Source organism: Quercus suber, unplaced genomic scaffold (genome assembly GCF_002906115.3).
Source record: "Quercus suber isolate HL8 unplaced genomic scaffold, Cork oak 2.0 scaffold_655, whole genome shotgun sequence".
Taxonomy (NCBI): domain Eukaryota; kingdom Viridiplantae; phylum Streptophyta; class Magnoliopsida; order Fagales; family Fagaceae; genus Quercus; species Quercus suber.
In genome coordinates, this window is record NW_027070096.1 from 95,206 (window position 1) to 121,185 (window position 25,980).

Genomic DNA, 25,980 nt, shown 5'->3' on the forward strand with positions numbered 1-25,980 from the left:
AATTACTACCTTTTGGATAATGTTAGAGACATATGTGTTAGGAATTTAACTTAATTCTTAAAACTTGTGAGATGAAAATAAAGAAAAATTATAAACAAAAAAAATAATCACACCACACAAGATGTATACATAATTTGGCAATATACCTACGTCTATGAGGTTGTAGTGATTTCACTATATTAAAAAAAAAAAACACACACACACACACAAAGACGGCTAATGTAGTTTTTAAATGCACCAACTCTAATTTTGAAGTGTGTATATATATATATATCAATCCCATATTTGGATTAGTTGTAATATAAAAATCACACAGGTAAGTTGGTATTTAACTGCCACAAATAATAGAATTGAAGGGAAGGAAAACACTAGAATAGTGATAGAGATTAAAACTAAAACTATATCAAATTCTTGCATTTTATTATATAATATTAAAAGTAAAAGTCCGGCTTATGTTATAAGCCTCTGAGGAGCTCATGAAGAAAAAACAATGTTACGAAGTGATGTATATAATTTTTAATGCATGTTTGCTAAGACGCGTGGGATATTATATATGTTCTTGACATGTAAGTTTTGCGTGTGGATATTATAGGGCAACGTATTCATAGCACATTATTAGTGTTTGAAACAAATTAGACTCAAGCCATAGCAACCCTTCAAAAATGTTCTCTTTTCTTTTATTTCTTTTTCTTAAAAAGAAAAAGAAAAAAAAGAAGCATTGTTGCTATAGAAAGGTATAAAGAAATAACGAAACAAACATGAAAAGAGTGTGTTGTCTTTGACTTTTTCTTAAATATGGGTTTTAAATATTGAAATATAATATGATCGCACTTTTCTTGGTGGCATTCAAAAATAATAATTTTAAATTGCTTAATATTAATATAAGACACTAAATAATTAGAACATTTCCATTGAGTATGATCATTGCAATGAAATGCTGGATGTAATCATTGAAGTGGTAGATCTCAGTGTAGAGATGTTGGATTTTTTTCTTTTTTCTTTGCGTAGATGTTGACAATATATCAACTTATTGTCATTTGATTTTCATATAGTCACTATCCAAGGAAAGAGTGTTTTGTATTTTAGGGTTATATATTTGTTGAAGTAGTAGTTACTAACCACGTGGGGTGGACTAGTAGAAGTGTTCAAACTTCAAAACGTATAAAAGCTTGTTATTTTCTTTAAGAAATAAAATTGAGATAAAACCAAAACATTGTCAGGTCAAGTAAGGAAAAAAAAAAAAAATGTCTATGATCAGCTCAATTGGTAAAGTCTATTATCGTCAAATATCGCTTTCACTGAAAATCAATTAATATCTTAATCTAACAATGATAAATAATTATTACAAAGCAAACGTCATAAATTATAATATTATCATATTTATAAATAAAATAGACGCTATATAATGAAACTCTATCGTATTTTAAAAAATAATAATAATATAAAGTAAAGAAAGAAAAAGCTGGAATCTTTTGTTTTCTATTAGCTGGAATCTTTTGTTTTCTATTTTTTAAATTACTTTATTTTTATATCTGAAATTAATATCATCGATTCTAGAAAGAACTCAAAGTCAAAACCCCTAGCTAGCTACCAGGGGGACCACTGATAGGAGTGCTCTGGTGTATTGGTGTGACTGCTGCGTGGGGTGCTGAAGACTGCTGCGTGGAGTGCTAATGGCTGGTGTGTGGAGTGCTGATGTGGCTAAGGGCTGCTGTGCTTGGATTGGAGGTTGCTGCTACCATGTATATGGGTTTAAGTCATTGAGTAGTTTGTTAAGGGATAGTTGTAATTGGTATTAGATGTTAGCCACACTTTTAATAGACTTAGCTTGAGTTCAATATTCCAGCGCACTAAATCGGTCATGATTGTAATATATATACACTTTTAACCATGTATTATCGTCACTACATGTCAATTCATTGAAGTCTTGGAGCAAAGTTTTGCCCGCTGTTAATTACTCCAACACTGTTAATTAATCAATCGTGTATTCATATTATATTCACATCGTGTCAACTCCAGTGAATTGGAGGTAAGAGTCTCTCCAACATTAGGAGAATTCAGCCTCAGGAGTTTGAACTTTTGAATCATTTTGAAAGGAGGAACTGGACAATCTACTAGACCACGACACAATGTAGAGTGTAGTGAATCATTGTTAATTTCGAATATATTGAGGCCTCCACCCACCCCCACAGACATGCCTCTATCACTCTGGAATTCCAAATAACCATGCAACTTTCTAATGTTTTTTTTCCTTGCATTTCCTCGCTTTTTTTTACTATATATCCAACATTAACATCATCTCTGTCTAAAACATAGGACTATAAAAAACCAATCATATATGTTTTTATTTTTTATTTTTTGAAATCATATATGTTCAAACTTAACTAAAGGTCTAAAATAATTATCACACCATGGTCCATACTCATAATTATGCCTCACTTCTAACGTGAAAAATTAATGTGAATGTTAGAACTGTTTTAATTAAGAATGAGTACACTCAAACAATGTGGATCACATGTTTAAAATAACTGGTCGGTGTGGATAAGCTTGCCACATATTTGTGCAGACGACGTATTTTATAGATAAAAAGATGACGGTGATTTGTGTGGGAATTATAATCATATATTATAATCATATTTTGATGGTCCTACAACCATATATTTGTTATGTTTTTTTTTTTGTTGTTGGTATTTTCTATCTACCATTCTTCGTCTTCTTCGCCATGCATAATAATAGTGAGAAAGAATGAGTTAATTTAAACAATAACATTTTAAAGCAATATTTTTACAATTTGTTTACATCACAACTTTCCTGGTATTCCAGATTATATGAATTTGATGGGAGAGATATGTATTGAGTCATTTATTAGATTGAACCAAGTTATATGAATTTGATGGGAGAGATATGTATTGAGTCATTTATTAGATTGAACCAAGTTACATTTTTTTTTTTTAAATAATTACAATATGCTTTTAATCTCGTAACTCGAACATTTTCCTCCTTAGATCAAGTACTTTATGTATTGGGGGGTGTCAATTTGGTTATAAGACCTTAGGCTAAATTGAACTAAATTATATAAGTGATTATAATTAGGAAAAGCTCCAATAAAATTGCAATATTTTGGATTATGTGAATTTGATTCGATGAATGTGTGAGGTTTTGAGAGAATAAAAAAAAAAGAAAAAAAAAATAGAGGAAGACGTAAAATAATAACACTAAAAGTAGTAAACATAAACATTGAATAAAAAAGAAAATGTGGCATTATTAGTTTTAGATCTATAACTGTTACTATAATACTTAATTGTGCTGTGTTTGGCATTGATTATTTTTGTTAGCTTATTTCACTATTTAGCTTTTTTTGGTATTATTCATGGATCATATTGCACTTTTTGGTACTTATGGGGCCTGAAAGTTTGATAGCCTCAGCCCATTTTACATCCGGCCCAAGGCCCATGCCGAAGATGGAGAATTGCCCGAGGACGCTGTATAAAGGCCTGAGCTGTAGGGACCCCGCCGAGGATGACTCTGTCCTCGGTGTACCGAGGCTAGCACCAAGTGGGGGAACAAGCACAGGACAGGTTGTCACCTCCACAATAAATGCGCTCACCTAACCCTCTGACCGCACTAATGGAGATGTGACTCCTGGACAGGGTAACCTTGGCCACTATAAATCACATGATTATTGAAAACGCAGTTGATGGGACAGACGGTTAGAAGGGAAGCGCATGGATGATCAACAGGTGGAAGAAAGAAATGGTGAGAAGAGGGCTATATAAGGGGAACCAACAAAATAGTGGGGGAGGGGACCTCGGTCAGGATCCTCGGATGGGTGCCGAGGAGAAACCTTGAGGAGTAACTTTGGCGTGCTGGCCTTCGACGGGTGTGAGTCCTGTTTTGGGCGTTGTCCGTTTGTTAGGGTTTAGTTCTTGAACCCACTCTCTAAAAATTTATTGTTTAGTCTTTTGGGATGATTTTCCTTTTGATTTACGAGGGCATTTCCAAATTGAGGCCTTACAATTGGCGCCGTCTGTAGGGAGGAACTAGGGCGTTAGTAGGCACGACGACTAACGATTCCCCCGTTGGGGGCTTGCGTAAGGTTGGGTAGTTTTTCGTCACCACCGGCGACACTGACCCCGACTTTAAAAAAAAAAAAAAAAAATGAAGTAACAACCAACAATAACGCTTGTGCATAAGATATGATCGTTGCAGGAAAGTAAAAGATTCAGAGAATAGGAGAAGGAAACAAACATCACAACGTTTTATTAATCGAAAAGTAAGTACAAGATACAAACAAAGGCTCAGACAAGCGTGTATTAAAGCTAGTTCTACAAACAGAGGCCCAGATGAGCCTGTTTTAAAACTAACTTTCGGGAAGGGGGCTGAGGCAGGCTTGTTTTAAGGCTGCCAACAACCCCCGGGCCGGTGCGGTTGGTGCCGGCGAGAGGAGAGGAGTAGATGCATGGGCGCATGACGACCCCTCCCCATGATGTTCCCTTGATTCTCTCCCGGTCCCACTGTGGTTGGCCGTTGGAGACGGCAACATCCAGGCACCGGACATGATGTAATCTTGCGAGCCTCCACCGATGGGTAGGCCAGGTGCGAGTCACTGCCAGTCTGAAGGGCAGGTATTGGTGCGCCTCGGAGAAGAGCGTTATGTACTTCAAGGACCTCCTTCCTGACCGCCATACACGACACCATCAAGATGACGCTCGAACTCTGTTGCGCTGGAAGTTTGACGCGGGCTACAGCCACAACGGCTCTCGGTCGAGGGAGGAGGACCTTTGGCCTATGTACCCTCACTCCCATCCAAGGCCGCCCCATTTCTCCAAACTCTTGTCGCAATCCTGGCAGGGTTATTGAAGGGGCTCGAAGAGCTGAAGGGACGCGTTTCCTGTTTTGTTAGAGGGTTCATGGGGTATGGAAGGATGTTTCCCCCCTAGAGAGCCTTATTTAGAGTACGGAGGTTGGTGAGAATTGATCCACACAGAATTCGAAAAAAGGGTTATCAGCGGCATGAATCCTAACCAAATTCCAAGGAGGCCATAGACCACTGGATCTGCATCAATCCACGAGAATATTAATGAGGGCGCGTCTCGCGCATCGAAATGTCAAAAGCAGAACGCGAACAGTCAGGGGACGCCTCGTAATTGAGGAGGGCGGAAACTTGAACTAAAGGAGGGGTTACTGCCACGCGTAAGGTTAGAAGTCCGAACCACCCCTGCCCGAGGCACCGCGGGGTCAAGGATCCGACCCGAGGATGGCCCACTTCCGGTGAAGTAGGGCTGAGGTCGTCATCATGACAAAAATAAGATTCTAAGCGCCGAGGACAAACTCCTTCATCCCACACAGAAGTGTTAGACAGAACCAAGGCCTTGCATGGTCCTCGGACTCAAGCCTATGGGGAAACTAACTACTTCAAAAAGATCCTAAGTGTTAGACAGAACCAAGGCCTTACATGGTCCTCAAACTCAAGCCTATGGGGAAACTAACTACTTCAAAAAGATCCTAAGTGTTAGACAGAACCAAGGCCTTGCATGGTCCTCGGACTCAAGCCTATGGGGAAACTAACTACTTCAAAAAGATCCTAAGTGTTAGATAGAACCAAGGCCTTGCATGGTCCTCGGACAGGGGTATCAATCAAAGAACTAAAAGCGAACTACTGAATATGTATTTCAAATAGAAAGTATGTAATTCTGTTACAATGTCGTCAAGGCAAAAAGCGAAATGAAATGAAAAAGAAAACAAATAGGAGTGTCCATGCCATCAGAACAGGGTAGTCCAACAAGATGGCTTACTCTCCCAACTCGTCGGACAGCTTGTCTTGAGGAGCCTGTTGGACGACTTTGACTCACACCTCGGGACCTTGCCTTCGAGAGGCTACTTCAGAGGATCCTTCCCCAACAGGAGGGATCTGAGGGACAACGAGTGTAGCTTGGGGATCAACATGAGGCTTCACCACACCCTGGGGCACTTCTTGACCGTCGATTCCCGCCCCATCCAACGCTCCATGGAGCTCAGTCCCTTCGACAGGTTTGTTAGCTGAAGATGTGTCCTCGGCAATTTTAGTTTGACCTTTACCTGCCGCTGGCAAAGCGGACTCCACCTCAAAAGTAACAGGGATAACCTCGCGAATTGCAGGGGGGTAATACACTCTCTCCGCTCTCCTAAGGTCAGACGAGGCATTAACCCCTGCTTGGTTGAGGGCTTCATTCCAGGTCTGGGAACAGAAGCGCCTGCACACTTCAGGAATTTGGGCCTTAAAGGTAGTTTCAGTTTTAGCCACCCCCTTAGTGAAGGCCTCTTCCTCCGCTTGTTCTACGAAACGCTCGGCGTCTATTCTTGCAAACACTGCTTCTTCTTTGGCCCTCACGGCCTCGTCCCTAGCGTACTCAGCAATACCTTTCGCCACAACCGCCTCGGCCAACTTTTGCTTCAGGTCGGCGATGTCCTCTTGAGCAGCCCGCAGTTGGCCCTCGACATCTTGCAAACGCTTTGTCTGATTCTCGGCTTGTTTCGTAGCAGCGGCCAGGTCAGAGGCCGTGTTATCTCTAGCCCTTGTCATCTCATCCAAGCTTTCAATCGCCTTCTTGAGATCTGCTTTAGATCTTTTAAAGGTACTCGTAGCCTTCAGGAACTTGTCGCGCTCTTGCCCCAAAGCGTTACTCTGGATGTCGACCTCTTCGTCCAGCCTGAAAACAGCCTGGATAGCTTGCCAACCAAAACAAATACACCATTAAGGGGAAGGGAGGTGCTAGGCAATAAAATTCAAACAAAATAGGCAAGTACCAGAGGTCCTACCATGCCCAGGTATCTCTTAAGGTCATTGGCAACCTCTTGCCCCCTCATGCTCCCAAGCTCAACCATTTCGACGGGGAGGAGAAGAGACCTCTCCAGGGCATCAGTTACGTGAGCCCCCTCGCCTCCTTAGAAATCCCAGATAGTAGCGACATCCATCAAAGGTTGTCCATGGAGCATGGCAGCGAGCAGCCAAGCTTGGGGCTCGGATTGCTGAACGATTTCTTGTCCTTTACACTGACCACCAAGCCTCAATTGTTTAGAAGGTCGGCGGGTTTCACCTTCCTCTGGAGAAGAATGGGATCTGCTCCCATCCACTGGGTCTTTGATCTTGGAAGGCCTCTTTCTTTTTGGATCGGAGGACTCAGGCCGAGAATTCGAGATTAGAGGGGTGGAGGACGACCTGGTCTGTGCAGGTGAAGGCTTGGGCAGAGGTAAAGGGGGTTTGGGCTGGGACTCCCTCGGCACACCTTTCCCAGACTTGCCCTCAAGCAGGTCAAGAAGGCTGGTTTGGGGCTGTCTCTTAGAACCCATCTCCATTTGAGTACCAACCCTTGGGGGCTGAAGATTAGCTTCGGACAAATGGGGGTCTCCCAAATCACCAGAAGGATACTCAGACTAATCGGCTCGATCAAATGCACCAAATTTGTCTTCAGACAAGCTTAGTTCGACCACTTCTCCCCCCTTCTCCGAGCTCCCTTCTTCGGCCTGTGTTGCTTGATGGGATGAGAAAGAACCTGCCAACGGGATGCTCTCCGAAATAAAAGTTCCTTCACAAAACGAAAACCCGTCCTCTACCACAGTGATTTGCCTAAGCTGAGGATTACGAGCCCTGATAACATGTTTCGGGATCGAAAACGACTTCTGGGCCAAATTACATCCGAGGATTTTGTGGGCGGCTCTAACCTCGTTATCGGTCTCGTTCAGAAAGAGCTCCGCCCTAAGAACGCCTTCTAAGTCCTGCTTGTTGACCAGGTGAAAGTGACGCGCGAAGGCGTGAGGATCTGCAAAAAGAGGAACAAAACTCCTATGATCAATCAAACAAAGAAGAAATACGACAAAGAAAAAAGAAAAGAAGTTAGACCATCTTCTACTTTGAGTACCCTACCTGGCTCTCCCTCTACTGTCGGGCAGTGGAGACCGTCGTGCCACTCCCCTGAAATAATGAGAAAATCTTGAGTCAACCCCTTACTAGAATCGAGGAGACATTGGATAAGCCGAACCCTATCGTCCCTTGTCTTCATATAGTATGACTTACCCTTCAGGTGTTGAAGATTGTAGCACCAGTTCACATCATGGTAGGTTAACCTCAACTCCATCTTCTCATTCAGGACGTCTACGCATCCTAGTATCCTAAACATATTAACGGCACACTGGATAGGAGCTAGCCGAAAATGCCTAAGGTAATCGCTCATCACTGGCCCCATAGGGATTCTCATGCCTCCCTCTACGAAGGCTACTATGGGAATCACAACTTCGCCCTCGTTCCTTTTGGTATACTACTCTCCTTCCTCGCAATACCTCAAGCCGACATTACGGGGTATCCCATAATCAGCAATGAATTTCTCTATCATCTATTCAGACTCAACTAACTTCTTAAATTTACCCATCCCTAGTAACGACTCAAAGACCCGAGAGAGAGAGAACAAAAGAGAAAAAGAAATTAGAGAGAAGTTTGTGCTACAGAGAGAAGGAGACTTACAGAAATGGGGAGATTCTCCTCAGACAGACTCTTTATGCTGAAAAGGGGCACTGGTCAATGTGGAGATTGGACCAGATTCAGAGTGTGCGCATCGAAGTTCTTGAATGTACAAATAAGGAGACCAAGCGGTTCAAATGAGTATTTATATTCCCAATTAAAATTAACCAGGCAGAACTTTCCGCCCATAAAGGCAAGAAATCCCCACCGATTGATTGCCATCACACCGTTGGACGTAGGGAACATGGAACCGCAGAAAATTTAATGCAAACGCACGCCGAATATCGAGGCGCCAGAAACGTCCATTGGGCAGGCGAAAAGACTCCAACGCTAACGTCGACCGATGTTGGGCGAATCATGAAAAAGGCCTAGGGATATCAAAACCCTCCTCCCCGTCCGAGGATACTGGCAGCAAGATTTTGAGGGGCTATTGTGGGGCCTAAAAGTCTGATAGCTTCGGCCCATTTTACATCCAGCCCAAGGCCTATGCCGAGGATGGAGAATCGCCCGAGAACACTGTATAAAGGCCTGAGCTGTACGGACCCCGCCGAGGATGACCCTGTACTCAGTAGACTGAGGCCAATACCAAGTGGGGGAACAAGCCCAGGACAAGTTGTCACCTCCACAATAAATACGCTCACCTAACCCTCTGACCGTATTAATGGAGATGTGACTCCTGGATAGGGTAACCTTGGCCACTACAAATCACATGATTACTGAGAACGCAGTTGATGGGACAAATAGTCAGAAGGGAAGCGCATGGATGATCAACAGGTGGAAGAAAGAGATGGTGAGAAGAGGGCTATATAAGGGGAACCAACAAAATAGTGGGGGAGGGGACCTCGGTCAGGATCCTCGGATGGGTGCCGAGGAGAAACCTTGAGGAGTAACTTTGGCGTGCTGGCCTTCGACGAGTGTGAGTCGTGTTTTGGGCGTTGTCCGTTTGTTAGGGCCTAGTTCTTGAACCCACTCTCTAAAAATTTATTGTTTGGGCTTTTGGGATGATTTTCCTTTTGATTTACGAGGGCATTTCCAAATTAAGGCCTTACAGTACTATTTATGGATCTCACTATACTATTTCAGGTAACTTTTACATTTATTTACAGTACTTTCAGTAAAAAATTTTCAGTTTTAACAAAATAAGCTATTTCCAAAAGGTGCGTTAGGTATGGATTATATTTACCAACTTATTTTACTATTTAACCAATTTTTGTACTATTTATGGGTCCTACTGTACTTTTTGGTACTATTTATAGGTCCTACTATACTATTTCAGATAATTTTTCTCTTTATCTATAGTAATTTTAGCAAAAATATTTCAATTTAAACTAAATAAGCTATTTCCAAATGGACACTTAAGGTGTGTTTGGATATTACTTATTTTACTGAAAATTGAAAACACTATAGCAAAATAATTTTTAAACGTGTTAATAGTGCTGTGAGACCTATTTTTAATGAAAGTTTTGGTGAAAAAAGAGATTTGTGGGTCCCGTAAACAGTACACAGACCCACTGAAAAAGACAGAAACGCGCTTCTCCCAAAAAACAAAAAAAAAAAAACATAGACGCAGGACACAAAGCTCTATCCAAACGCTCATTTAGTGAACGTCTGCGTCGAACGTCTGACAGTGGATCTTATGCACTGTTCACAAGATCCACAAATCTCTTTTTTCAACAAAACTTTCATTAAAAATTGGTCTTACGATACTATTCACATATTTAAAAATTATTTTGTTAGAGTATTTTTAATTTTCAATAATAACCGGTATCCAAATTCACTATTGATGTCATTGTTTTTACTTGCTGATTTTATTGTTTTGTTTTGTTTGGTGGCTGGACTTCGCTTTCTTTCTTACAACACTTCACCCATACAAACACATGGTCCATGCCTTTATATATAGGACATGATTGTGTGGCTTTAGTACACAGCTACAAAATAATCAAGTGAGAGAAAATTTGAGACACAGTGAGATCTAGCTATAGAAATGGGGGAAATACAGCCATGGTCATCATCATCTTCATCTTCATCTTCATCAACAATGCCTTTACTGTCTTTGAATCATGTCTCATTTGTATGCAACTCTCTGAGAAGGTCCATAAGGTTCTATGAGGAAGTCTTGGGATTTGTGCTCATCAAACGCCCTTCCTCCTTCAACTTTGAAGGAGCTTGGTAAGCCCTTCTTTTCACTCAGCCATTTTTCTTTTTTGTTGTTTAATGGTTTGCTTTCAGAAAAGCTTTTTTGGTGTTTATTCATGCAACCAGATGGGCCAGATTCGCTTGCTAGCTAGCTAGTTGAGTGGTGATGCATGGTCCTATGTGCTGTGTATGGCTCACAACCTATTCATCTGGTTAGTAGGGGTGAAATGAATCAAACTGTTTATAAACAGTTGGGTTTGGACAAGGAACAGTTTTATATGAACAATTATTTAACAATCAAGTCAAACTTAAATACAAATTTAAGACTAAGTTATTAAACAAGTTAAACTCAAATATAATAACGTGATAGCTAACATGCTAGCTATAATATAAGCGTGCGTTTGGATTGCGTTAAGAGGAAAAGATTTTTGCATTCTGCTGAAAATTTAGGGGGTTCCACGTTAATGTTTATATATTTTTTTTTGTTACCATTCAGTCCTTTTATGTTACTATTTATAATCTACGGTACTATCTCAATTAATTTCGAGTAATAAATTTTTAATTTCAGCAAAATAAACAGTATTCAAGCACATAGAAATTATATTTTAGTAAATTTACGTATGTGTGTGCCTTTCGCATGGTTTATTTTTGATGGCTTACTATTCAATTTATTTTTCCTACTATTCATGGGTCTTATTGTACTTTTTGCTACTATTCATAAGTCTTACTATATTATTTTAACTAATTTTTACCTTTATTTATAGTATTTTTAACAATTTTCTTTTTCAATTTTAGCTAAATAAGTTACTTCTAAATAAATACGTAATATTATATGATTATAATTATATTATATATGTATAAAAAATATATATATACTGTATAAACTTACCATTACGATATAAAAATATCAAATTATTATTTATAATTTATTATTCAAGTGATAATTTAGTTGTAATAATTTCTGTCATCTCATGAAGCTGGTTCCCAGCTTCCTCTCCTCCACTCTCTACTAATCTTTATGTTTTTTTTTTTTTTTAAAGACAATTTCCTAGTAAAAGATTATATATTTTTTAACCACACAAAGTTCGTGAATCTAATTTTTATAATTTAAAATTTTATTTTATTTAATTAACTCAAATAATATGATTTCAATTATAATTTAGTTATTAGTAATTATTAGTATATATTTCCCAATCTGCAATTGACGCACCCACAATCAATCCAAAAATACTATTTGTTTTGGTGCATGCATAACTGTGAGTCCTTCAATTGTTGATTCCATTTCCAAATTCAAAGATTTTTCATGTGCTTGGTTGAGCAATTTGCTTTTCTTTTAATCATTTCATTTCCTTAACTAAAATGGGCTTTTCTTTAGGTTGTTCAACTATGGAATTGGCATACACTTGCTGGAGTCGGACCATGATGTCCCAACAAAGAAAAGCGCAATAAATCCAAAAGACAACCACATTTCATTCCAATGCACAGACATGAATCTGGTTATACTGAAACTAGAGGAGCTGAATATTGAGTATGTTACAGCAGTGGTGGAAGAAGGTGGAATTACAGTTGATCAGCTTTTCTTCCATGACCCTGATGGGTACATGGTTGAGATCTGCAATTGTCAAAATCTCCCTGTTCTTCCACTTTCATCATGCCCTCTCAAGCTACCTAAAGCCACTAGGAACCGTACTCCCCCATCATCATTTTATGGTAGGTGTTCTCTGCCATTTCTTGCAACTATTACTTGTCTGAGTAAAAAATTTTAGTGACAATTTTCATGTTTCTACCATACCATATCTTATACATACAACATATGTATCATCTCTCTCACTACATGTGAGTACTGTATAGTTATTTATAGAGGGTCATTGAGATATTTACCAAGCAAAACCTTTTGAACGTCATATATTTATTAATGAGACTCACTATTATATAAGACCAGAGAGCGTTGCTCCTGGAGTAAAGAGTAATTACACGTCTTAAAGGCATGTGCTTTCTATAGAGTTGTGTTAATGTCTAAAAGTAAATGCAGGGAAAAGTTTAGAGATGCAGTGCTCTGGAGAAGCTGAGGCGCTGATGATGGAGAACCTAGTGGTCGACATGATGAACATTTCCATGTGAGAGATTCCTTAAGAGGGATTGATGCAAATTTTCTGAAAGTTATTTTATTAAATTGTTGTTTATATCGTGTTGAGAAAATGTCAAAGCTTTTAGTGTGTGAAAAATGAACAATCTTGCTTTTGTTTTTTGAGTTTGAGTTTATCTAGTTTTTGTTGTTTAATAAGGTTACAGTTCTAGTGTAAACTGGTTGATTTCATCAATATTTATGTCAGTGATTTCTTTGGTAGAACTGGTTGGATATGGTCATGATATAACCAAAAAAAATAAGAAATGGGGAAGTAAAATATGAAACCATGTTAGATCAGTGCATTTTGGCAAACATCTTTTTCCCTTCCGTTTCTACTGTAGTTTTAGTAAATAAACAATTCCAAATCATCACATTGTCCTTCCTTACAATTTATTGAGAATCCTATTGGAATGAATTGGATTTGAAATGAATATGATTGAACTTGCTAAATCACCATTAGGATTCAACTAAATACTTACAATCTTCCATTAGCGTAAATAAATAAACCAATTGAATAGTTAGAATCTTATATTGCTTTTTTGATCATGTAACTACCTATTTCTTGCTATGTTACATATCCTTCGAAAGGGGGTACCAAAAAAATTTGTGCTAGTAGCTGAGGGGTTAACTAGAAAATGCCCTCAGAATTCAGTTTCAGGAATTCCAGATAAATAAGGAATAACTCATAATGTTACACAAAAAATGGCCTTACAAGGGAATTTTCCCACAGAATGTTGTTCCATCCATTCGATCTACCAACTTTCTAACATAAATTTTCAAATAATTCTACAACATCTTTGTGAATCACTGTAAACCCTTCACTCTTGCTGTCAACTAACTGGTGTGTATCGTTGAATCCAGTTAAGTCAATAAGCCTGTGTTTGCAAAAATTACGTTTGGGGAACAAGAAATCATCATCAATGTATCTTTGTGGTGAATGGAGACCTCACCACCTTTCAATAGGAGCCTTCAGATTCTTTTGCAACATTAACTAAATAGCTTTCTTGCAGAGATGAATTCACAGCTAAATGCTTAATGTTACTGACTAATATTATGGCTGCGAGGGCAAGGATCAGTTGGGCCAGCATAGGTTAGTGTAAAATAACTATTATGCATTTCATTCACCTGATGAGATGACAACAAAAACATCATCAATGGCCCATTTTCTTGGTTCTGACTTCTGTGGAGGGTTGATTATGGCACACTCTGCATTTGCAGTGCGGTAGCCAATCACAATTTCCTGCCTTTGACGACCTCTAATCATTATATCATAAAAGCAGAGTTCTTCCTGGTCGAATAAATAGAATTCTGCAGGCTTGATACACATCTCGCTTCCCTGCATAGAAACATGTCAAATTTGCACAAATTTCTAATTTTCTAGATTTGTGTAGTTTACATTAGTGATAGCATGATCTGTAGCTATTAAAAGATTGACAAGTTAAGCATCAGTATCCCCCCACTGAGAAAATTAATATATCCACCTAAGATCTGATTATTCTTGTGGGAGAAATAATTATGGATAAGTTCCCCAGTTGGGCAACTAAAGAGAGAGAGCTGAGTTGAATAAACATCAATATAATATCAATTTACAAATTTAGAGACACTACCATATTTCTAAAATTTGTAGCAGATGGTATATTCTATTCTTCCTAGGTAAGCCTAATTTCTTAATAGGAGATGTCATAACTTGGGGATGCAGTAGCAATTGGCCACATCAACGTGATAGCTTAAGAGGATTTTTCAAAATTATTCAGACTGATATATTACCCACTTGATGTGGGACTTACAGTTGACATACACCCACAAAATGCTTCCAAGTTTCAAATCATTGGCAACTCACATTTCAAATCCTTTGTCATGGGGTGCTGCAAATCTCCTGCACTCAAATTTCTGATCAGTCCACATTATGTTGCAGTTCTCCTGAGCTAAAAGGGGCTACCATGTTACTTTGTAGTTTGTACTATTTGTCACAACCCAAAGACAAACTAGCTTTTCACTTGTGTAATACCTTAAAAGGACTAGTCTTGATTGGAACTTCTTGTAATCACTTGTACCACATACACAATGTGGAATGCAGTGATGGCTCCGCAATGCTTTCACATTTTAAATCATTGGTAACATTCCAAATCCTTAGCATAAGGTAGCATGAGAAACATTTTTCATGTGCTTCGTATGATATTGCATTGCAAGTGTCAAGGGAGGATGTTTGACCACCATTAGTTTTGGAAAGTATTAGCAAACTTGACAATGCCTATATCTGAAAATCCATTTCATTGATGGAGAGACAAATTACTATCTCAGCTAATGATGTGTTCTACTCTCAAATTACTCTCCAGGTTGATACTCAAAATATAGCTATACAAGACGTATACATCTAATATTATGATTAACCAAACTCTCTGCCCTGCTTAAGCATACTGCATACAGGCTTAGTCAACAGCAAGACTGCTACTGTTCTTATTTCTTAGTCTCTTCTTTCCACTGTAATAGAATCTAACAAATAAATTTGGACTGGGTCATATTTCTCTCTTCCAAATTAGTTCTCATTAGCACTTCTATCTTGTGTCTCTAGAAAGGTAAGATAATTTGTCAGAAAAGAAGACATTTGTAGACTGACGAATTCCTTTCCATTATCAATAACATTATTGTGTTCATCAAACTGGAAAAAAGTAAAAAAATAAATGAAGGATAGAGCATGAAAGGTACCTTTTCTGCGAACAGCTCCTCAAGAACACGATTTATTTGCTTGTCTTCAGCCACCATTGCTAGTGCCATACTGACCAGTTCATTTGATAACACATAGTCACTGATTCTGGACACTGACACCAGGTTTCTAGTCCTAGAATCCAGGATTTCGCTGATAATTATTGATTGGTCTGAAGCTTGTTGCATTTGACGGATCCAAGAGCTGTGACAGAACCCAGAGAACCATAAAGAATTTGACTTTGTATCTTTGTGTGGAAGACGCTTTGACTGCAATCCATTAGATAACATGCAGATTTTATCACTGGTCAGAAGTGAGAAATCTGAATGTACAATGACAACGTATGGCAGTTATAAAAGTTTTGGTTGAACTATAAACAAAAAGGACAATAACAAACTTAAAACACATGAACACTCAAACAAAATACTGCAATTGTAGCTACCTGTATATCTCGTATAAGAAGAAGAGTGGCAAGAGATCGTGAATCAGCTTGCACAACAGAATCCTCCAGCGATTCATCCGCAAGAATTAAAATCTGTCCGTTTAGAGTTAGTAAGCAATTAAAGAATTAACAAAAGAAATTTCCAGAAGTTCTTGTTCATCAAAAAAGGGGAAAAAATCTGCTTTTTAAATTAACTACCATTCTAATTTAGATGTTGTGAATAGCTTACATAAGTTAGCATGTACGGATGTGGAATAGAAGCCACCGGTTTTAATTTTAGCAGAAGCGTTTTGTAGCAGATCAGTATGTTAGAAAGAAGATTGGTTCTATGATGAAGTTTTGGGAAAGATTCTACATACACTGAAATTCCAAGTTCATTCATTTTGCAGCTTATGATAATGTCCTGCAAAGTGAGGTGTCTAGTTCTGTTTCTAGAGATATATACTTTCTACTGTTTCCATGTTTTTCAACCTAACTGCAGAGCAATTCTGTCCACTTAAATTTGTCAACCATTAATTAAGTCAGTTACCTGTTAGGTCTAGTAAAGCCCTATATTCTTTCAACTTTCAAACGTCATCAAGATTCACCAATTTGCATTAAATATAGTAGAAGCCATCTCCAAAAAGCTCACATATATTAGAATCCTAGTGTTTTTTTCAAATTGCATTGATATCCATCAATCTCATGGTAGTCCAAGAACTCTCACCATAAGCCTAACCTGCAAATCATGATCTTGCGCTTTCAAAGCCCAATGTTACACATACACTTCCAATCCAGACTTAACAACAACAAAGCCTTAGTCGGTTAGTCCCAAATTTTTAAGTTTGACTATGGATCCTTAAGATTAGTCAAGATCAGCCACATATATTATTTTCCTCCATTCTATTCTATCCAAAGTCATAACCTTTGTTACTTCCTTAATTGACATATCCTTATAACTACTTCTACTAATATTATTTTTAATCTTTCTCTACCTTAAGTGTGCATTTGGCATGGCTTAAAAAACTAGCTTTTTTTTACTATTCAGCTTATTTTTGATACTATTCATGGGTCTCATTCCACTTTTTGGTACTATTCATGAGTCCCACTATATTATTTCAACTACCTTTTAGCTTTATTTATAGTACTTTCAGTAAAAAGATTTCAATTTCAGCTACATAAGCTGTTCCCAAATAGACATTAAGTCTTCTAAATTTTTTTTCCAAGGTTGTTATGCTAAAACACACACACAGGGAATACCAAAGAATACAAGACTTACAGAATCAAAAGTCTCTAAAGGAAGATTCTCTAAATGCCGTCTAATGACAGCATTCCCCTCACGATGGACAAGTTTTATGTTCTCTAATCTAGATACATCAAGTCCGCCATCAGTCAGCTTCTTCTCTCTTTCTTTTTCTGGAACCTCATTAAACATCCACAGTTGCGAACCTGGAGCCAAAAATGTCTCTAGAACCTGAAAAATGGCAAACCACAGATAAATTTGGAGCTCCATTTTAAAGAATTGCAGAGCCAGTTTCCATATTTCTTGATGACTATTTTAATTTTCTTAATTTTTTTACAAGGTTGTTATGCTAAAACACACACACAGGGAATACCAAAGAATACAAGACTTACAGAATCAAAAGTCTCTAAAGGAAGATTCTCTAAATGCCGTCTAATGACAGCATTCCCCTCACGATGGACAAGTTTTATGTTCTCTAATCTAGATACATCAAGTCCACCATCAGTCAGCTTCTTCTCTCTTTCTTTTTCTGGAACCTCATTAAACATCCACAGTTGCGAACCTGGAGCCAAAAATGTCTCTAGAACCTGAAAAATGGCAAACCACAGATAAATTTGGAGCTCCATTTTAAAGAATTGCAGAGCCAGTTTCCATATTTCTTGATGACTATTTTAATTTTCTTAATTTTTTTTCTTTCTTTAATATTTAACTGGTATCTTGTCTCTGTTTTTGTATATTAGTATGAAAACCTCAGATTTCTTAGACCATGTTCACCATGCACAACTTATCTAAAAAAGCAGGGAGGTAATAGTAAAAATGAATTGAATCATGTGACAAAGCGGCACTTCTAAGGTAACATTAAGAATTAAATTATAAACAATAATTTATTTTGTATGTGTAAACAAGTTACCACAATCATATCATCAATGTCACGGCGCCAGCCGCAGAACAATATCTTCTCGGGATATTTTGGAAGGTCGGGTTTTTTTGGAAAAAAACCCCTACGTACCTGCAAAAAGGACAGCATAAATGAGATAAGGAAAGACATCTGAAACATTTTTTTTCTACAACAAACCATCGAACACAATGAGCATAAAAACATAATCATTATTTTTCATATAGCTAGAGGTGAAAATATAAGAGAGATCACATCCAGTGGTTATGCTGGACAATCACTGATGACATATATTCCATTTAAATCCGGTTATCAATGGCCCACTTTCTGTCAATCTATAAATACACGTCTAAAGGTAAACACAACATGGAAAGATCAACTTGTTGACAATAATTTCTATCCTTATATTATAGTGACACATCACCAATAGAAACTCAAACATAAAATTTATCTACTACAAATAGATTATACTACATGACATGTAAACATTGGACATCAGTGCTTCTGAGCTTTATATCAAATCCAATAGCAGCTCAAACAAAAGGGGTGGCCCGCTTGACACCCAAAAACCTGCACTCCCAATTCATATCCCAGACCTGCCCACTTTAAAACAGAGTGGTAACACTTGGACAGAAAGGCTAATGATTGCTGGATCTTTTCAATTTCCCAAACAAACATCATGAAATTACAAAGCCAAATGTAAGAATTTAGTCAGACATAAAGTTTTGTAACTTCCTAAGCTGTGACTATCAATTTGAAAAAAAAATACACATGCACGCAGTTTGATGCTACATGGATTTAGAAAAGAAAACAAGAAGGAAAAATAACCTCTGGAAGGTGATCTGGAGCATAAGTGTCATCATCTTCAGCTATAACAAGGACTTCATCCCCTTCTTTCAAAACATAATCATCATCTGGATTTATGTCTATTTTTCCGCCTTCAGCTGCCACCTTAATTCCACAGGGAACTGCATCAGGAAATGAAATAAGAACATCTTTAAAACGCAGACCATCCAACTCAGGCCACCTTTTGATATAAAATTCAGCATTCTCAAACCCCAATATATCCTCCCATATCTGCCAAAAGAAGGGGAATTGAATAGATTAAAAAATGTAGTTTAAATTTAGAATTAAAGTAAGGGAACCTAAAATTGTAGATGAGAGACTGTATAATTCATAGGCTTTATGGCATACAATAAGACAAATGTGATATTTATATATTTAGAAACAGAATAGGAAAACATTAGTACTTATGTCCACAAGATAGCCATGTTTTCTGTGTGCTTTTCTTTCTAAATAATTTTAAACCAAAATCGCTTTATGTACTCATTAATAATTAGTATTGTTAACTGAGTCTCATTAATTAGTCTCACCACTGTCCTATTAGACATCTCATGATAACTGGCTCTACTTGACTTTTCCAATGAATAGTCTCCTTTCTCTCATTAAGGATGTATTTAACTTCTATTGTATTTATTGATAAAGTATACAAGCACTACAGCTCAGTTATTTACAATTTTGATTACAACCACTACATGCCTATTTAATTTGCAATTCATACTAAGAATTTTTTTTTTTCATTTTTAAAAGTCATTTAACATTTTAATTTGATTAACTGAGAACAGAAAATTAAAATAACCTGACCATCTCAACTTAAGACAGTAATTTAACTGAGATTTTTCTAAAAACCCACCGAGTTGATACCGATCTTTTCTCATTTGCTTGTCATCCTTATTTACAAACAATTTGTTTGAAGACTTAATGTTATTACCTTGCATAAACTTCACCACTAACTATTTATTATTGTTGGTCATATATAAGATTTGCTGTAATTCAACTTTAAATTAAATACATGAATAATAAAATTGATTTAAATAAAAAAAAAAACACGTGTGTCAAACAGGTCTACAAGGATTTACATGTTCAACCCCTACAACTACAAGAGACCCACAAAGTGCACACATTCTGCACAAAATAACAAACCAGAATAACTGGCCATAGAATGACATGAAAAAATTACTTAAAATTGATTTTGAATCACCACCGCATTCAAGAGAAATTCAACAGAGAGAACTGAGAAAACATTCTGAAGTACACAAAGCAGAACGCTGGATTATAGGTAACTAGGGAAAAGCAGAGGCCCTCATTTTGGTATCATAAATACTAACCCTAATTAAGGTTTTTTTTTTCCCCATTTGAGCCTAGCTCTAATTAAGAATTGAACAATCAATATCAAATTTATAAGAACTTGAATCTGAGAGTGGAGCTTACTAAAGAAAATTTGTCACACAAGCAAGAAAGTAGTTTGACGCAAACAACAGTGACATTTAAAAGGACCTAGGAGTGCAACTACACACCCTACCCCCCCAACACACACACACACCCAACAAAGAGAAATTAGAAAGGCGCCGGGGGGGAAGGGGGGGGTGGTTGGCAAAGTCACTGACTTCAAATAAACTTTAAATTTGTGATAGAAATGTAACTCTAGCATAGTAAGTAACCTGTGCAAGGCCGGGTTGCAGAGCACATTGTATCATCAAGCGCCCAATTACATCATGTGCAACTACTGTTTCAATAAGATCCCCTCCAACAAGCTTCACCAGGGGCTCGTTATCAATGTCACTCATCTCCACAACAGCGTGACCCCTTAAACCTTCTTTTACTCCAGTGAGACTGAGCACAACCCTCAAAGCATGTGCATCACTCTGCTAACAAATATATGAACATATAAGTTATTTTGTTTCAAAGAAACAATATAAATCATTGAGAAGCATAAGGCCATTGAGAATTAGAAGTAACCTGATCAGCATTTTCATGTGACGCTAATACAATGATAGCACGTGCCTTTGAAACTGAGACCTGTGAGTATGGAGGGGGGAAAAATCTGAATAAAAGATGTATAGTTTTAAAAGACAATGAGACAGTAAAAGAGCAAGCAACTACTGTGATCAGGAAAAAGGAAGGGGGGGCAGAAGGAATCTTAGATACCAAAAAATACCTTCTTTAAGTCAGCCAGTATAAGAGGACTGCCACTTCGGCATATAACAGATGTCCCCATGAAGTCAAATTCTAGCTTTCCTATGTCTATCTCCATTTCCTCCTTGTCTCGTTCTGCAAGTACAACAACAACTCCACCACCAATACTCTCGTTTGCAATTGCAAGCTGCTTTAAGAGTGAACCCTATAGCCAAAATATCATAAATTAACTTTGAATTGTTTTCTTTTAATAAATTTGACACTTTGACCTCAAGATTTGTGCAGCTGACCCATTTCATAAAAACCAAATATGTTCAGGCTTAGAGAAGCCAGCAACAGACAGGGTCAAGGGCATATGAGGTTCACTTTGCACTTTCAACAGGCATAGGGATATAACATTCAATAACTTAAGAACCAGAAATGCTAAAAATGTTATAAAGGGGTGCTAGCAACAAATCTAACTTCACATGTACCCTGTATATGCTGAAACCAAATTTTGGACAGAAACCTTGCACTTAAAAGGAAACACTCAGTTATTCATATCAACTCATTTTCCTTTTCTAATGGATCTCAAGAACCATAATTGGACATGAAATTCCAGTAACAGTTAAGTTCATGCTTTCTACAACTTATTTGCTGAAAGATGAAACTTTTGGTAATATTTAACTAAAAATTGGTGGCATATCAAAAGTTCCATAACAACTTCCCAAAGCTAAACCAGTATTTACCAATCACCCCAACACTACAATCTTAACAATATCCAAAAGTTAAAGGAACATCTAGATATCACTCGAAGATTGCCAATGAAAATTAGACACTGGAGGTGAATCAAGCTCAAATGCACTCAAGAAGATTACCAATTTGTCACTCCAACCAAGAATAAGTATGTGGTCCCTTTCAATGACTTCACTCTTTCCTTTCCGCAGTGAATCCACCTTCTCTGAGATAGCATCAGAAATTAGCCCAAGCATCATTGCAAATATCAGCATGCCTCCTGCACTTATGGAGACAGAAACAATCCTTGACCCAGTGCCAACCCTGTCTGCATGATTTCCTGAGTCAGCTACAAAAGTCCAGGCAAGCCAAAGAGCTTCAGTAAAGCTACTCTCACTTACTGCATACAATGCCAATCCACCAAATCCTATAAGGAATATAGTTGCCAAGAGAAGTGCAAGCAGCTTTGCATAAGGATATATAGAGAAACACACATCCACCATGTATGCAACTCTCTTCTTCAAGGGAACCTCCTCTTTGCTAATCTTTGTACTCTTCGAAAGTCTTTTGATTGGGGGAAGGCGGTCCAGATATTTGTAAAACATAAATGGCATAAAGATTGTGAACACCACAGTATACAAGGAAACGGTTCTACTATTAGCATTACCAAAATGAGGAATTGAACCATTACAAATATAGTTATCACTGCAAAGATGACAAAGGTTACTTTTCTCTTCCTGCAAGCAAACAAAACCAAATTAAAATTTTGCATAAAAATTAACCAACAAAAGTCAAAAGGAATGTCCAACAATTGTCGAAAATATAAACCTGAAGTTTTGCAACTCTGTTTTGTAGATAAGCTGCATAAGGTACAGATAATATACAAGTGAAACTGAGCTGCAAAAGAAATTAGAAACAAAATTATAAAAACCCCAAAAAAAAAAAATTTGAGAAGCAAGTCATCAACTGCTGTCTCTGAGAAGCTCAAACAAAGAATACAAAAAATAATTTGACACATCTACATCATTGGCTATCTTTTGAAAATAGAAATGGCAAATTTCAGACTTAACAATATGTACTGATATAAGCAGACACCATGTTAGCTAGATTTCCCATAGAACCATGATGGAAACCCCATTGGCGGTGCATTAATGATCTAATTCTCCAATAATGGCAACCCAAATTTCTCCCACCAGCTCTAGAGAACGCCAATAAGTAACTGATATAAATGGAAATATAAGCACAGGGGAAGAAATCAAACTTGCTTATGGTTCATTGAGTTACTTCTTGACCTTATGTAGTACTTGGGAGGGGCTCCTCAATCCTTTATTGAGTTACACCAGAAGAGAGACTGGTGTAGTATATTTTTTTTTATTTTAAAGAAGGTTATTCATTTTTGTCTAATGCAAAACAATAGGGTGAAGCCAATGTTATTTACCCAAAACTCGGGGTATGTCAATATAATTTTCCTAAAGCAAAACAGGGAAAAAAAAAAGAAAGGAAGAATTTTTTTTCTATTAAAACCATGATTAAGGTGATTTTCTTGGTTAACCAAATTGACAATTTCCTTGACATTCATTCCGTATTTTTACTTCTCATTTCCTCTACCTTTCCAAAAAGCAAATTAGTTTTGATAGTTTTCAGTTTGGCAAAAATTTCTGTCCATAAAACTTGTCCAAAATTGGACCACATATATTCCCATAAAACCTATTTACAAATTTGGTCTTTTCAAATGCACATTCCCTCCAAAAATAAGATTAAAATTTGCTATTTTCACACACGCACATGTACACGCAGTCACGCACACATATTTGGTTTTAACTTGAGCCACAAACTAGACATAAAATAAAACCACTTCAAAATTTGGCTCATATCAAAACTAAACATAAAAACCAACCTGATTGACTGACTAATAGAGGTTTTTTTTTTGTCCCAATAACCAAAAAAAAAAAAAAGCCTCAAAATTTTCCTTCTCTTTTCATTCACTTTCTCAACAACAAAACTGACATAAAGCCATTAGGAAAAAAAAAGGGTAAAATGCAAAACTCTCTCTCTAAGTTTCACCATAATTTATTTCAGTCCTCTAACTTTGTTTCCGTTCATTCCAATCCTCTAAGTTTCAAATTTATTCAATTAAGGCTCTCCATCAACTTCCGTTGAAATTATTTTTAAAAAAATTATGGCAAATATTTTTCAATCATTAATTGGATTTTTTTTAATTAAAAAATTTTAAAGAAAAAAATTAAAAATTTGGACAACTAACCGCAACATTTAACAAAAGTTGATGGGGAGATCTTAATTGAATAAACTTGAAACTTAAAATGACTGAAATGAATTATGGTGAAACATAGAAGGTGGGTTTTGCATTTTAGCGAAAAATAAAAGAAAGTATGTACCATAGAATGACCCATAAATAAAACCAGTTCAAATTCTACTTATATAAAAACTGAGCTAGTTTCCTCAACATACAAACCAAATTAACTAACTAAATGATTAAATAGAGCTTTTTTCCCCCTCTTTTCATTCACTTTCTCAATAAAACATAGATAAAGCCAATTTTTAACTAAATATCGGGCTTTTTTTTTTTCTTTTCTTTTTTTCAGTAACATTCAAAGCTCAATTCTCTCTCTCTCTCTCTCTCTCTCTCTCTCTCTCTCTAGACTTTTCATTCACTTTCTCAGAAACTAACCAGACACAAAGCCAAATTCTAACTAACTGATTCACTAAATAGACTCTTTTATTTTTATTTTTTATTTATATATAAGACAGACTAAAATTTTATTAACACGCTGTAAAGAGTGTTTATTTTTTCCTTAACATTGAAAGCTCAGCTTTTTCTTCCCCTCTCTTTTCATTCAATTTCTCAGGACTCACTAAATAGACTTTTTCCCCCCATATATATAAATAAGGCTAAAATTTTATTTACGCGCTGTAAAAACTGATTATTTTTTTCCAAAACATTCAAAGCCTACTTTTTCTTTTCCTCTCTTTTCGTTCACTTTCTCACCAACTGTTCAGTGTTTAGAGATAAAGCCAATTTCCAACTACCTAACTAACTAACTGACAAACTAAGTACAGTTTTTTTCTTTTCTTTTTCCTAACCTTCAAAGCAACAAAATTTTTTCCCTCACTTTCTCAGCAACCAAACAAAGCTAAAGCCAATTTAAAAACAAAGAATAAGAAGAAACTAACCAAATATAGAATGAGCGAGTGATTAAATTCCCGAGTCCTCCTCGCACCTAGTTGACTCACCGAACTCAACAACCTCGCCAAAAGCTTGTCAGTTTCAGAATCCGACTCCCTACTATTTATATCCTTCCGAGCCGCAATCCGGTGATTCTCATGCGACGCTGCAGATTTCACATCACCAACATAGTCACGATCGGAGAAGTAAGAGGCGGAGGAGGATTGATCGAGGCCGATGAATGAAGAGACGGAGACACGAACAGGATGATCGGACGGCCGAGAAGAAGCGGAGGCGGAGGCGGAGGTGGTGGTGGTGGAGATTGGGAGAGTGTTGATGCGTCGTACGGTGGAGAAGAGCGGATTGGTTTCGGCACCACCGGGGCCAGCGGCGGCGGCGGCGGCGGTGGTGCCTAGTTCGGTTAAGGTTTTGGATTTTGTGAGAAGTGGTGGTCTTTGTAATGAAGATGAAGGTTTTGTGTTTTGGCTTGGAGGGAGTGAGTCTTCTTCTTCTTCTTCATTGGATTTGGACATTGTAAAGATGAGGAGATAAAGATTTTGGTGATTGAGAGAGATCTAGAAAAGTAGAAGAGACGAGAGTTGTAGTAGCAGTAGAGTGGGTTGCCTGTTGTGTCTTTTTATTATACTGGAGCAGGTTCACTTGGACGTGTAAGATTCTCTAGAGAGAGATAGAGACAAAGCAGAGGATTTTCCTTTTATCTGAAAGAAAGTTTATTTATATATATATATATATTAAATAGAAACTTTTTATTCCAGATTTTAGGTTCTAGAATGCATATAGATTTGAGTTAAGTTTTCACCTAGTTCACACCGGGAATTTGGATAATGATTGAATGATTCATAATGCATTATTGTACAATTATTTATGTAAGTTTGAACTTAGTTAAAGCGGGGGGTAATTAAATCTTTTTATGGTTTCCGACTATGATATTTGTGGTTAAAAACCTCACTTTTTTCTTTATTAATATTTGTTTATCTTAATAAAACAAGTATTTATATATATATATATATATATTTTATAATAGAGATTCGTTTCATGACATTCGCTTTTAATAATCATACTCT

General features: G+C 37.2%; 2 protein-coding genes across 2 annotated transcripts; one reads left to right on the plus strand and one right to left on the minus strand.

The window, feature by feature from the left end:
- The first annotated feature begins 10,397 nt into the window (after nt 1–10,397).
- Nucleotides 10,398–12,980, plus strand: LOC112034843 (glyoxylase I 4). The gene is made up of 3 exons (XM_024067657.2): nt 10,398–10,663; nt 12,006–12,340; nt 12,663–12,980. The coding sequence occupies exons 1-3, from the start codon at nt 10,479–10,481 to the stop codon at nt 12,749–12,751; spliced, it is 609 nt and encodes a 202-aa protein (XP_023923425.2). The 5' UTR covers nt 10,398–10,478; the 3' UTR covers nt 12,752–12,980.
- Nucleotides 12,981–13,260: 280 nt separating this feature from the next.
- On the minus strand, nt 13,261–25,602 carry LOC112020898 (ion channel DMI1). Its single transcript, XM_065765810.1, has 12 exons — nt 24,904–25,602; nt 22,540–22,608; nt 21,855–22,448; nt 21,020–21,202; nt 20,821–20,880; nt 20,523–20,726; nt 18,850–19,098; nt 18,037–18,135; nt 17,519–17,713; nt 15,905–15,997; nt 15,465–15,731; nt 13,261–14,094 (listed from the first exon to the last, which is right to left on the minus strand). The coding sequence occupies exons 1-12, from the start codon at nt 25,426–25,428 to the stop codon at nt 13,876–13,878; spliced, it is 2,757 nt and encodes a 918-aa protein (XP_065621882.1). The 5' UTR covers nt 25,429–25,602; the 3' UTR covers nt 13,261–13,875.
- Nucleotides 25,603–25,980: the final 378 nt, after the last annotated feature.

Bases quoted from the DNA above. Each gene is read 5' to 3' on its own strand.
- LOC112034843 (XM_024067657.2), top strand. From the start codon at position 10,479: ATGGGGGAAATACAGCCATGGTCATCATCATCTTCATCTTCATCTTCA. The intron at 10,664-12,005 runs GTAAGCCCTTCT...GCTTTTCTTTAG, and splicing joins TTCAACTTTGAAGGAGCTTG to GTTGTTCAACTATGGAATTG. The intron at 12,341-12,662 runs GTAGGTGTTCTC...AAGTAAATGCAG, and splicing joins TCCCCCATCATCATTTTATG to GGAAAAGTTTAGAGATGCAG.
- LOC112020898 (XM_065765810.1), bottom strand. From the start codon at position 25,428: ATGTCCAAATCCAATGAAGAAGAAGAAGAAGACTCACTCCCTCCAAGC. The intron at 22,449-22,539 runs GTTTATATTTTC...GTTTGCTTGCAG, and splicing joins ACAGAGTTGCAAAACTTCAG to GAAGAGAAAAGTAACCTTTG. The intron at 19,099-20,522 runs GTTACTTACTAT...TTCTTTTGGCAG, and splicing joins TGCAACCCGGCCTTGCACAG to ATATGGGAGGATATATTGGG.